At 38.5% G+C, this 14,917-nt stretch overlaps 2 protein-coding genes across 6 annotated transcripts in view; both read right to left on the bottom strand.

Annotated features, from left to right (window-relative positions):
- LOC131682217 (uncharacterized) overlaps positions 1–14,917 on the bottom strand; it is a 59,281-nt gene that overhangs the window by 12,688 nt on the left and 31,676 nt on the right. The gene's annotated exons all lie outside the window — the stretch shown is intronic.
- LOC131682219 (larval cuticle protein LCP-17-like) lies at positions 662–1,154 on the bottom strand. The gene has a single exon (XM_058963552.1). The coding sequence runs from the start codon at positions 1,121–1,123 to the stop codon at positions 755–757; it is 369 nt and encodes a 122-aa protein (XP_058819535.1). The 5' UTR covers positions 1,124–1,154; the 3' UTR covers positions 662–754.

A 14,917-nucleotide genomic window follows, 5' to 3' on the forward strand; every position in this document is an offset into this window, starting at 1 on the left:
CTGGAAACTGGTGAACAAAAGTATTTTTTAGCTCACGTTGATGTTTTTGTGATTAAGTGTCTTCAGCCGAGTTTCATGAAGTTTGATTACACCTATAAATCGGCTAGGACTTTAACTTTTCTTAAGGGGGTACTACCATTTCTAGAAACATTGTTTTTAGCCAACAATTTGAAAATATTTTTCTTTCGCAACCTTGTGTAACGGCGAAGACTGCATATCAAGAAGACTGGCAACTCTGTCCAGAATCTGGAGACAGTAGCAGGAACGCCACTTGCGGGTAAAGGTGGTACTTTCCTATGTAATGCACACACACACATATACACTTTTACATTAAGCTTCCTACCTTCATCCAATAGAGGCGCTGTAACCTTTGTCGCTTCTCGTTTGTATGGGGGAAGGAAAGAGATATCAGTCTTCTTAATATGTAGTCTTCGGTAACGGTTAAGTTGGAGTAATTTAATTAATTGTACTATTTATTTATATGTTTGTACGAGCGAAATATATCTGTGTTGATAGGGGTTTCTTAAAAGCAGTTTTTGGTTGTTTCTCCCAACAATGAATTTATATAACTTATGTTTGTTCTTGAAAGATTCATTTTGAAAAATGCAACATTGTAGATTAAAACAACTCCAATTATTTCAGATAAGAACATAATCCCATGTTGCGAATATTTTATTGCTGTAAAAATAATATGTATTGGTTCAGTCCACGCACTTTCGAAAAATCTCTTGACAAATAAAATATAAAAGCTGTTCTATTGTGTAGCAGCAGGTGCCACCGGGAGATGGGATCCTTCCGGATGGAATCCATTCTCATCCGCGGTATACTTCAGTTCGATCGGTGTACCATCGGGCGACTTGTAGGAGAAGCTTCCGGTTTGGACGAGCGCTTGAGCTTCTTCGGTTCCACTTCCATCGGCTTTCGGTACTTGTACACTCTTCAGCGATCCCTGGCTCTCGGCTTTGATTCCGTTTCCTGTTTCGTAGGAGTACTGGAAGCTACCGTCGGGTTTGATGTCGGAAGTATCACTCACGATCGGTGCCGTGCTATCGGATGAGGAACCCTGGGGAGCCGCACAGGCAACAGCAAACAGGGCTACGAACAGTGCGATAAAAGCGTTCATTTTCCGAAAGTTTTGGAAGCGACTGAATGGAAGGATGGTTAAAATTAAACTATGATAAACATTTTTCTGCATTTCGGTTTTATAGCTCCTAACTTTAATCCGCACATGCGGCGCTAGCTGCTGGGGTTATCTAACGGACAAGAAGAAAAGTGATTAACACCATCAACCGTCACACGGCGATGGATAGAGATGAACTTGGCCATCAGCATCACTTTGCGCCTTCGCTAGTCAAGGATGCGAACTAGGCAAAGTTATTTAGCAATGCGGTTATGGCATATTTGCATCGATGCAACCGTTGCTAGTGATAATTGGCGTGAAAAATTGTCGTTCCATTGTTGTTTGCATAGGTTCCGATTCAGCTATACAAGTTTAGATATATCTAATCGGAAATGTCAAACCGAAAAGTGTTGCAAATATGCACTCAAAGCAAAACCTAATTAACACTTATACAGCAATCAAGTAGAATTGATTTTAGCTAGTTCAATTTTTTGGCGAAAATTGGTGTGATTTAGCCTTTCTTATATAAAGAAAAGATATGCAATCACTCCAAAAATCGACTTGCTAACCGAGGCCAGAGGGCCGCCATATACATTGTAAAATGTTTGTGTGTATTTATGTATAATTTTTACACACACCATTTTCTCAGAACTAACTTAAACGATTTGCTGTATTAACTGATAATGGTTTTCGTAGCAAAACAGATTTCTGCTTAAGGTTTTGATGTCGGAATGCATAGTGTATGAACATGCGTTGGCCAACCTCAATTCTGTCAACACAGTTCTGGTAGTACGGATTGCGAACAACAGAATAATATTCTAGTTGCTAGCGATCCAACGCGCAATAGAGTTATTTTAAACAGTATACGGGTCATTCCATGCGAAGTGATCAAGGCACGTGTAATCGACCTCCACGGATTTGAACAAAATTTGGAGGAATTGTTCATCTAGGGCCAATATATAAAAACCCAAATTTTTGTGACAATTGAACCACCCCTCGGGTCATGGGAGCACCCCCCGTTTTGGCAAATTGCCAAAACCCTTGATTTTCTTTTGATCATATCTCCGGTTCTATTTACTCTAGAATCAAACCACAAGATGAAAAAAATTGTTCAAGGAGTCTATAAAAAATATTATTTTTTGCCGACAGTGTTGCCAACTATACAATTTTTTCAGTTAAATATTAAAAGTTAATTTTTCTCTCAATGCGTATATTTTAATTTTGAAAATTTTAATGTCATCGCGTTCCTCAGACATTTTTACATAAAAAACACTTATCATCCCAATATAATATGAGCGCATCCTGAGATGCACCGTTTTGAAGAGAAAAAACCGCAATTTCCCATGTAAAATCGCAAGCGCACAAAAATAAAAAAACCAACTTGAGTATTCTGAGTTCAAACATAATTTTTCGTGAAGTAGACGAGAAATGATGAAAAACTACGTATTTGGTTTGATTCTAGCAGATCAGGGTCGATTTTTATGACAGTTTGAGGATTTTCTTAATTTTGGCCAATAAAAATGGATTTTTATATGAGAAAATCGGAATTTTTCCCATCAAAACGGTATATCTCAGGATGCGCTCATATTATATTGGGACGATAAGTGATTTTTATGAAAAAATGTCTGAGGAACGCGATGGCATTAAAATTTTCAAAATTAAAATATACGCATTGAGAGAAAAATTAACTTTTAATATTTAACTGAAAAAATTGCATAGTTGGCAACGCTGTCGGCAAAAAATAATATTTTTATAGACTCCTTGAACAATTTTCTTCAAAAGCCATCTTGTGGTTTGATTCTAGAGTAAATAGAACCGGAGATATGATCAAAAGAAAATCAAGGGTTTTGGCAATTTTCCAAAACGGGGGGTGCTCCCATGACCCGAGGGGTGGTTCAATTGACACAAAAATTTGGGTTTTTATATATTGGCCCTAGATGAACAATTCCTCCAAATTTTGTTCAAATCCGTGAAGGTCGATTTCAAGTTTGCATCTTTTTTTGATCACTTCGCGTGGAATGACCCCTATTGACCGTAAAAACTGTTTTCGAGCATTTATTTTACTTTTCTTTGCTATTAAAGTTCATAACATAAGAACGAGTCCTTGTATAAGAAATTGTATTACGCCATTTATTTCAGTACTCAAATGTACATTATAAATAGTAACTAACTTGATTTTTTAATTTTTATTCATTTCCAATCCTACTTAGTGGCTATTCAAATAATTGTACTATCAATTAGGAATCAAAAGGAAATCAAATACTCATAAAAACTGATCCTGGCCTACTAGAGCCCAACGGAAAATGCCTCAGTTTCTATGTGGATATTTCCATGCAGATATGTTATTTGATATTGTCATGATTTGTCAATTATAAGCTCCTCACTAAGATATCAGTTAAAACATCCCATTCGCACAATTTACTAAAAGTCCCAACGGTGTTTAAAACATTAACTTCTGTATGTCATGACTAATTTATTTAAAAAATAAATTTACTAATAAATTTATTAAATCCATATTAAATTTGCAAAAGGGCGAATAAGATTTGTAAACAAACTTTTATTTTGATGATTTCTCTTAATATATTATAATTGCAAAGCAGAAAACAATTCAAATTACTTTTACGAAGGGTAAAAATTTACATTAAAGCATATTTTTCATGAAATTCCACTCTGCAGCAGACTAATGAGCGAAACAAGTTTGTTTACAAAAAACACTTTCGCCCTTTTGACGAATTAATATTGAAATATTTTTTAAATTAATATTTTTTTTCATTTCAATTAATTTTGGTTGGGGGGGGGGGGGGGGGGGTTTAACCCTCGAACCCGCCCCCTGGCTACGGCACTGAAAAGTAACGATTGCTCCGATCATTTTTTTTAACCATCGGCATACCAATAGACAGCGTGCATGCTAGTTTGTGAATACCTTCATTTAGTTATTATTTAGATATTATGGGTAGGGTAACAGCTCCCTAATTCATCTTAGCACCTCTATTCATCCCACCCATTTGAACACATTAGTTAGAGCAGTGTCTGCTATCTCCGTTCAGCGCATTAGCTTAAATGGTAGGATGAATAAGGGTGCGTTGTGCTCGACTTTTCACTTCACTCAATCGTGAGTATTTTACATTTTCCAGGTCCGATTCTTCAATGTATTACTTCTTAGGAACGAAGCAAAGATGTTGAAACATATTTAAGTGCAATCCAGTTACAGTAGGCCGAGTTATCAACGAAATAGTGTGACATCCTGACTAATGAGATGAATAAGGGCTCGTTTACCCTAGCACCATTTGTATTGAAATGTAAACATAGCACATAATGAGGCGGGCCCTAGGGGCAGATCACTCTAGAAATGTATAACAAATTTGCATCAAATTAGAAAAAATGCATTTAATTTTCATTTTTGCATCAACTTTGCACTCCCTCGTAAAAAAGTTTGTTTAACAAACGTCCTACGCTGATTCACTTTGTTCGATGTTTTGTTGAATGTAGGGCTAATTTTTTGTAGGGTTTTGACGTCTTGCACGCAAAGCAAAATACATTGCACGCAACGCAAAATACATTACGAATTTCTATTTTGATGGAAAGAAATGCATTTAATTTAGCTGATTTTTGAAAATGCATCACAAGTGATCTGCCCCTAGTACGGGCCTGTTTTTCTCCCTATCCGGTAATAAACGAGCTGTGATCACCCCTGTAATCCGTGGTAATCTTTGCACCGTAAATGCCACAGCTCCTATCAGTAAAATGCTGTAAAAAATAAACAAATGACCCGGCTTTGTTAAATGTAACAAATAACAATCACAAAACTAAATTTATTTAAGGATTATCGACGAACTTTAGAGAATTATCATATGCGAAAGATGTTTCAAGGGCGGCGAGAAGGGGAAGAAAAGATTCACACTACACTGAGAAATAAAAATATGCATAGTTAGCATACTTTCTATTCCCGTCTCTTTTCTTCTGCTGTGATTTTTATGCATTTTCATGCATACAGGGGAAACCGAGGAGATTTGAAACAGAGGAGAGTTAAAACAGTGTCCATTACTAGCGAAACAGTACCGTTAGGGATTCAACACTAATGCATTTATTTTATTTATATCGTGCCCACAAATCCTCCAATACACGCTAACTACGTTAAATAAGTGGTTGAGTATTTACGGTAAACACACTACAAAAAACGAGCAAATGTAAGTTTTCGTTATATTCTTCAAATTGGTATAAATAGGATATTAAGTGATGTTTTAGCGAGAAAATATCATAACTATGTAGTCTTACAGTTAACATTTATGAATGCGTTTTTTCTATCTTTTCCATGTATAAATTGTAAATTGTGGAACAAACCTTACTTCTCGACCTAGGAGAGTTGAAACACCTTGTTTCAACTCTCCTCGATGATGAACTTCTAGTCTTATGGTAATGTTATAATCACATTAACGTTCCTGAATAAATAATAATAATCAAGATTCTTCTTTCCTGAATTGATAACAGTGATCAACATTCTTAACCCATTCATGCCCATGTTGTTTGTGGACAACAACGTTTTTAAGCAGCTATAATTTTTGATTGAGGCAAGATTTGCTCACAAAAACAAGTAAGGCTAATAAATGTGACTATTGGCTTTCATTTGAGTATGAACAGTTACAAGGATCAGCTTTAGAATTGAAGTTATTGTAATTAGTCTGATTGAACTCCGATGGAGCAGTGCTGCCAGGGACAGTTCACGTTGACGACGGAAAATGAATTTTTCATATAATTTTGTTAAGTTGCAATATTGGTGAAAACTGATAAAACTTATTAATTTAGATTATTTTTGGCTACGTTTTCCACGCAGTTGGAGTATTGTAAATATTCTAGGAGAATTGTAGTGAGCATTGGAAGGTAAAAATTGAGCAGCTTCTAGCACTGCCATGGAAGGAACTGCCTTTATGAAAAAAGGATTTTCGAGTTTCTTGACCTCACCGTTCTCAAGAAAAAATAGTTTTGAAACCCTACATGCACTAGAAAAAAGTTGGGCATGAAAGGGTTAATTTATTAGTTCTAGGTCATTTTTAACTACGGAATATGCATTTGTTCTAATTGTTTACTCCTATCAGCTTCTGAAGCTTGGAGCGAAGTTACCATAATTCAAAATATACCAAATACTACCGATATGGATACCAAATTATGTTTTCATAAACCCGTATCACTTGTAGACATAAATAGTATCACTAGTCATATCAACCATTTTGATGAATGCAGAATGTCCTAGGGGAAGTGGTTGGACAATAATACAAAGCTAAATATATACGAAAAACGGATATCAAATTTCTTGATTTTACAGTTATAGTTAATTAGTGGTTAGGAAAAGTATCTGACTATTATTACTGCTGATATCAGTGTAGAAATTCCTGCATTTGTAACCAAAACCTAACATAAATTTTCAAAACAAGTGTTAGTTTATACGTAGATATACACTGTGAAAAATAATGATAATAATGCATGTCATTTTAAGGAATTATCTTAGTGTAAACGAATAAAAATGACACAATTGCAACATTTGATGCTTTAGAAAACGTTTTGATAATATTTAAAATAATTGGTTACTTGTTTCAACTCACATTGATTGCTGTTTCAACTTACCTCGGTATGAGGAGAGTTGAAACAAAGAGAACACTGTTACAAAAATCAATATATTCATGCTTTGTTATTCATTTGTACCAGTTATTCTAATGTAATTTGATAAAGCATAAACAGAAGTAAGAAATTTAAAAATAAGCAATCATCGAATGACAGTTTTTGTCGATTTATCTAAAAAAAAACTATTTTAATCCACCTAGCGGTGCAATTGTGCCTTTCTCAATCATGAATCACGAGAATGTGTGCATTGTTTATATTCATTAAAAGCTTTTAAATGCATATATTACATTTTATTATTATACATCACATGACAACTATATACAGGAAAATAAATCATTATTCGAGTTCTAAAATTTTGAACTGAAAAAAGGTGCGAAATCGGCAAAATCCCAAAAAGTTGATTTTTATAAAAAAAAAATTTCGGGATAACATAAAATCTCGACGTTTCATGCATTTTAAAGATGTTTGGCATCAAAAATACGAATTCGATTTCTGAAATTTCATGGGGTCCCCCCTTTGAAAAAAAAATTGGGTTCCGGCTTATATAGGAATTTCATATGTGACCGGACGGTTTAGTCTATATTTCCGGACCCATATAAGCGATCCGTACGAAATTTTATAGACATTTGTGGGGATATTATAGCTATCATTTGGGACTAAGTTTGTGAAAATGGGCCCAACCATTTCCGGGAAACTGATGTGAGTTCGTCAATTTTGAAATATGGCCGCTTTTCCCGGGCACTTCCGGAACCGTCTATGGTGGTCAATGTAGTCAACGAAAGTTTGGTTGGCCGTCGGTGACCTAGAACAGCAAATTGAAGATGTTTGAGAGACATTTTAGCGAATTTTTTACCTTTTTTTGCTTTCATCGGAGTATCAATTTGAATCACAATTTGCTATGTGATCGCACGCCACAACCTGTAACTCCGGAACCGGAAGTCGGATCGGGATGAAATCAAATAGCCATTTACGGGGACGCAATACCTTTCATTTGAGACCAAGACCAAGACTATGGTCATGTCTGTATTTGGTTTGATAATAAACCTATCACCTGAGGAGCACTCCAACTTCCATCACGGGTGCTACCAATTCATGCAGTTCACCCGCGCCTTCTGCTGTTAGCAGTCATTCCAGTCGCCCCGGTGTGCATTCCAGACGACGGAATCAAGGAGTGCCGGTCAGCCTTCCGTGCCTAATACCGTCGCCCATCCATTTATACTATCAAAATGTGGGTGGCATGAATTCCTGTGCAAATACCTATCGCCTAGCTACCTCGGACTGCTGTTACGACATTATCGCATTGACAGAAACATGGCTAAATGAGCAGACCCTTTCCAGCCAGGTGATTTGCTCTGACTACGAGGTTCTCAGATGTGATCGGAGTCCTCTCAACAGCCATAAATCCTCCGGAGGCGGTGTTTTGCTCGCTGTGCGTCGTGGATTAAAAGTTCAACATATAACAAATGATGCTTGGAGCAGTATCGAACAAGTATGGGCAGCGATAAAATTGGGAAATCGAACATTATATATATGTGTGGTTTATTTCCCTCCCGATAAAATTCGCGACTCTGCACTAGTTGATTCTCATTCTGAATCATTGACATCTGTTGCTGCGATGGCGCAACCCACTGACGAAATCATGATCCTCGGCGATTTCAACCTTTCTACAATAAAGTGGCGTTCCATTCATAACGGATTTCTACAACCCGACCCAGACGAATCTGTTTTTCATCCTGGCAGCATTACTCTTCTGGATGGCTATAGCACGGCTACACTTCTGCAGATTAACAGCACAACGAACGAGAACGACCGGATTTTAGATCTATGCTTCGTTAATGCCAGAGATCAATCGCCGCATATTTCCACCGCCCTCGCCCCGCTAGTAAAGTATGTTTGCCACCATCCGCCTCTACATCTTACACTCCAGGACGTACCGCCTATGAAGTTTTCGAGCCACGCGCCCACCGTGTGTTACAATTATAAGCGAGCCGACTATAGCAGCATTCTGAATATTTTATAAAGCATTAACTGGGATTCTGTGCTAAGCAAGGATGATGTGGCGGAGTTCACACGCTGAAACGTTCTGCCATATAATGAGCTACCTTATCGATCGTCATGTCCCAAAGTGTAATCAACGAAGTGATCAATTCCCCTGGCAGACAGACGAGTTACGTCAGCTAAAAACTGCAAAAAGAGCAGCATTACGAAAGTTTACCAAACGCCGTACCTTGTCACTGAGAGCTTATTATGTAAGGCTCAATAACGATTTTAAAAAACTGAACAGTTTTTGTTTTTCAAACTATCAACGAAAAATGCAACGTAAGCTTAAGTCGGATCCTAAATCGTTTTGGAGATACGTCAATGACCAGCGGAAAGAAACCGGCTTGCCCTCTGCAATGTTTTTGAATGGCGAAGCTGGTCATGATTCACAAGCCATATGCAAATTGTTCGCCTCTAAATTTGCGAATCTGTTCGTCAGTGAGACATTGTCCTCGCAGCAGATTGACGTTGCAGCTAGCGGCGTGGCCCAGCTCGAACGGTCAGTGAATGAGATTCGTGTAGAGCACTCGGATATTGTATCAGCAGCATCCAAGCTTAAAGCATCGTCATCTCCCGGGCCAGATGGTGTCCCTGCTGTGTTTTTGAAAAAGTGTATATCTGGTTTGGTGGAACCACTCTGTCAACTATTCAAAATGTCACTGACACCCGCGATTTTTCCTCAATTGTGGAAAGCAGCTTTCATCTTTCCTGTCCACAAAAAAGGTGATAAGAGGAACATTGACAATTATAGAGGAATTTCTGCGCTCTGTGCCATTTCCAAGCTCTTTGGGTTAGTCGTGGTGGAGTCAGTGTTTTTTCACTGTAAGGAATATATTTCTAAAGACCAACATGGATTCATGCCGAATCGATCGACGTCGACGAATCTACTATCTCTAACCTCTTTTGTGTCTGAAGGGTTCGATGCGAATCAACAAACTGATGTTATATATACTGACTTATCTGCAGCTTTTGACAAAATCAATCACGATATCGCAATCGCTAAATTGGAAAAACTTGGCTTCAGTGGATCACTCCTGCGATGGTTCCAATCCTATCTCGTTGGCCGTCAACTCAGTGTGAACATAGGTGATGCATACTCCAAACTATTCTCCGCAACGTCTGGAATTCCGCAAGGAAGTCATCTCGGACCTTTGATATTCACTCTCTATTTCAACGATGTAAACTATCAGCTGAAAGGGCCACGGTTGTCGTATGCAGATGACCTGAAAATTTTCAACAGAATTAAGAGCCGAACGGACGCACTTTATTTGCAGCAGCAATTTGACACTTTCAGCAGATGGTGTGAAAACAACCGAATGAATCTGAATCCGGCGAAATGTTCTGTGATATCGTTCTCCAGAAAAAAAGATCCCGTTGAGTTTGAATATAACTTGTCTGGACCTCTTGTTTCCTGGGTGAGCTGCGTTAAGGATCTTGGAGTGCTGTTAGATTCGAAACTTACATTTAAGAATCATATTTCGTATGTTGTTGGTAAAGCATCGCGAAGCCTAGGCTTCATCTTCCGTACGGCTAAATCCTTCACAGACATTTATTGTCTCAAAAGCCTCTACTGCTCTTTAGTGCGCTCCACGCTGGAGTATTGTTCGGCAGTCTGGAACCCGAATTACATGAACAGCAGCGATCGAATTGAAGGCGTTCAGCGAAAATTTATACGGTATGCTCTTCGACGCCTACCTTGGCGCGATCCTTTTCGTCTACCAAGCTACGAGAGTCGGTGTCAACTCATCCAGCTCGATACCCTTCAGCGCCGTAGAGAAACTGCAAGAGCCTTATTCATCTCTGATCTTCTGTCAGGACGCATCGATTCTCCAGATTTACTAGAGCGAGTCAACATCCAAGCAAGGTCCAGAACGTTACGCGGAAACGTTCTTCTGAGAGTGCCGTTTCGACGAACTATTCAAACAGCTAATGCCGCTATCACGGGACTACAACGCCTCTTCAATCGTGTGTCGCACCTGTTCGACTTTCATTTGTCTCGGATATCTTTAAGAAAGCGATTCCTGCAGTTTTTTAAATGTAATTAGTTTAAGTTTCCATCATTGGGGCCGAGTGCGGCCTGTTGATGCGTGCGATAAATAAATAAATAAATAAAAGAACGAACAGCGATTTAGTAGCTAACAGTTTTAGACTTTGTGAACTGCTTCAAATGAGGCGATTTGTAATTATTGGTGATCGGAAAATTCAGCAAAACTCCATAGTTTACAGGAAAGCAAGGAGCCTTGATATGCATTAGAGAATTGTAGGCAAACGACATAAAGGTCGGAACCAATTTTCAGAAAAGCAAGAGAGGAAATGCGATTAACCTGATCGGTTTTACTGCCATTCTCGCTTTGATTTACTGTTGTTAATAGGGTTTCATACATTTACCATCTGTTCAAATCAACGAAAGTCGCACCACTTAGCAGTTATTGATTTCAAAGTGGCCTAGATTTCGAAATAAAAGAAGGTGCCCTATATGAAAAATATCTTCTGTGAAATAAGTCTTGCCAATCCGAAGCAATTAAAAACAATACACATGTTTTTTGATCAGCACAAATCAATTATCTGAGAATAAGATCATCAGTTAGAGCATTCAATTTCAGTTTGAAGCTTTTTTCGAATTCGAGTACCGGTACTTTACCGGTACTGAGGGCTTCAGTATAGTAGTACCGGTTCTCGAAAAAAAGGGTCGGTACTGCGAACCCTACACACCACCACCTAATGTGTTGTGGCTGTTGAAGGCCTTGCGGTCACAGCGCTAGACATCGAATGGTGAACCAAACACATGGCGAGACAAAGTACGGTTTTCGAGTTACGTCTCGGTCAAGGAGATGACGTCATTACAGCAGCCCGTGGTTGCAAGCATATTCTGGTAGTCAATCTCGCTGTTGTTGGAGGACGGATCAGGTTCAGCAGAGAGCGAAGCCATTTTGAGCGTGTAGGAAGAGCATTTCGTCAATCCCACGAACAGTATTGGAACGGCTGACGGTTGCTTGGTCGGCTGTGGTGGGGTACAGCTCGGGGACAACTTGACAGCTCCCATATATTGAACTCCTAAGCAAATTTTGTGGTGATTTGGTGATGTCATGGCGGCTCGAATGGAACAAAATTTAAAAAAGCGCATCCCGTCTATTATTTTCTATATCTGTAAAAAATGAACAATTTAAGCATTTCTATCACCAAATTTATTTCGCTCTTCAAATTAGAAATTGTCCATACTTTAACAGAAACATAGATTCCATTTTGGATCTACAAAATCCAAGAAAAATAAATCGAGTTTCAGAAATACAAGAAGATGGCTTTCAAAATCGAGCCACTTCCACTTATATTGAAATTTCCGAAAATCTTCGGGATCGAACCAACATGAAATCCTCCGGTAGACGCCGTTCAATTAGTTTTCTGTCGGGCTGGAGCTGAGTAATATGCGAAATGAATTCTGAAGGGATCCGTACCAAAACCATCGCCAAATCTTTTGGAAAGAATTATTGCAAAAGTCGAACAAAACTCTGGCAAGAGTCGAACATAATTGTATATTCCTGGCAGCATTCTTGCTAAACCGGGTACTACCGGTTTGCTGCCAGAATTCTGGTAAAAGCGCACAAATTCTATCCAAAACCAATTTTGCTAACTGTGTAGAAAATCCTACATATTTCGTTTATATTCCCAAACGAAATTCTAAAATTCTTGACGTTCTTAATTATTTTGAAACAAGATGTTATATGTTCACGAATTGTTAGGCTTGGTGATTTAGTTTCATTGACCAAAATGATTTTCATTCATATTTCTCGGGCAAAAAGCATATAGGGTAAAGACTTATGTGGTTTTTGTTTGAGGCGAAACTGAGTCAGTTCCTAACCCCAACTGCTGTCAAAATGTATGAACTGACAGCGGTTGGGGTTAGAACCTGACTCAGTTTCAGGTTCAAGCAAAATCTCCATTAATTTTCACCCCATTAGGGAGGGTGCCACACTATTCTATTAATTACGCAGTCTACAGTCGATGAAATCCACATAAATTGGCATCAGTATCCTTGCTTCGTTCCCAAGAACCAATTTAATACCAAAAATGTCCTGAGAATGGGGAAATACTTCTGTTTGAGCACCACGAAAACTCGAATCGAATGCTCCTATTTTCGCACTACCATATGGGCCAATGCGTTGAACAAAGATGGCAGACGCTGCTCTAACTAACGGCTTCAAATGGGTAGGGCGATAATAGAAATAGGGCGAAAATAGTCTCCACACCCTATGCTTTACCGATTACACACTTCACACAACAATAAAACAAAAAAAAACGACTTCCAGTTAAATTTATAATAAGATTTACCTTGCTGACAGTTTCCAGTACAGACACTTTATATAACGGACTAGCGGAGAGAAAAACAGCAAAACTAGCAACCATGGATGTAAACTGAGTTATACAAGATGACGACACGAATGAACTCATTATGAATGAAGTTCATGTTTGACAATTCTCGGTGGTTTGTTTACTTTGTCAGTTGCGTGAGTGCGAGTGCAACGAGTGCTCACCTGTTGCATTCGAACTCACGTAACTACCATGTAAACAAACCACCGAGAATTGTCAAACGAAGTTCATCCGGCTCATTTTGTGGGGTTATGTCAGTTGGTGTAAAACCTGACTGACATCACGGAAGCTCCCATAAGCTTTGCATGGGCTTCCTCTTGCACTTCCCCACAACCCTCATGCTCGTTTGGCTGCACTTTTTGACAGTCCGTTTAGCTGCAATTTTTAACACTTCGCTAGTCTGTGTATAAAGTGTCTGTAGTTTCCAGTTAGGGATAAATTTATTCTCTAATAATTGTTTTCTTTATCCACATTTTGGAATACGCTTTTTCTAAATGTTGTTCTTGCTGCATTGACGGCGTTCATAACACACGTAACGAAACACGCTTTTCTCTTGAAACAATTTCGTTTCGTTGTTCGTGGTACTCGTACGGAGAAGGCATACTAGCGCCACCATAAAATTAGTGGTACATATATGAAACAAGCACTATCTGTCAAGTTGTCCCCGGGCTGGTGGGGTATTAGAGGCATCCCGAAACAACTGCGGCATACCCCAGAATACGACGAACGTCGTTGGCGAGAGAAATGGTTGACGTCTGATCACAAGATGTCGGAGCAAAAAGCAAATTATTGGAAGCGAAGAATGCATCACCGCTTGAAGTGTTGGGATCAGATGTATACTTGACATTTGTGGCGAGTTGGAAGATACTTTCACTCATCCCACACAAAGGATCGGGAAGTCTGATGATCGGCGACGAAGCTTTTTGTAGAACATCTCTGGAACAAACATGATTTGCGGTGTTACCTGCCTTTCAAAAACTTCTTAACCGATTTCTTTCAAACTTTGCATACACATTCTATGTAAAAAATAGCTAACCTCTACGTTGAGTAAACGTAAACAGATTAAGGTTCAATTAAGAAAACCTCAAAAGGCCTCTTAGAAAACGAGAAAACAGGTTTTTGTACACCGTTTGCGAAATATTCATGAAAATCAATCAATAGTTTTCAAACAATACTCTGAATCCAATGATTGATTTTCAAGTGGCTTGTGTAAAAGGTAACGAAAAAATGCATTTTTTTGTTTCCAATGATGGCCGCTTTTTGAGAAAGGCGATTGAAGGCTAGAAATATGCGTTGCGTTTCTCTTATTAGCATCCGTATAATTGAATGCGCAGTTAATAGTATACTGACAGAATTAACAGTAGTAATTTGACCTCCTTAGGTCCATTGCGTTGTTTGAGGACGAAGAGTTTCTTGGCCAGGCCGGGGGAATAATGGAGTTGATCAGCTGTCAACAAATGCCATTCTTGACTGATAGATGGGCGAACATTATTAGTTTAGCAGTCCATCGCTTAAGTATAACATGTCCATTTTTATTTTTGTGGGAGCACACTGTCATCAGATTTGTTAGGTTTCTCACTCTTATTGCTATCCACGAAAAAAAGCACCACAAATCCATTTCTCCGAAAGATGCAGAGTAACCAAATTTAGTTGAAATAAAAAAAGAAGTTGAAATAAATTAATGCTTAAAATTTTGAATTCATTTTAATGAAAAATACAACCTTAGGTAGCTAGTAACTGTTCCGTGGAAATCCTCGAAGGGTCATATCGCTCATT

Source organism: Topomyia yanbarensis, chromosome 2 (assembly GCF_030247195.1).
Source record: "Topomyia yanbarensis strain Yona2022 chromosome 2, ASM3024719v1, whole genome shotgun sequence".
NCBI classification, from domain to species: Eukaryota; Metazoa; Arthropoda; class Insecta; order Diptera; family Culicidae; genus Topomyia; species Topomyia yanbarensis.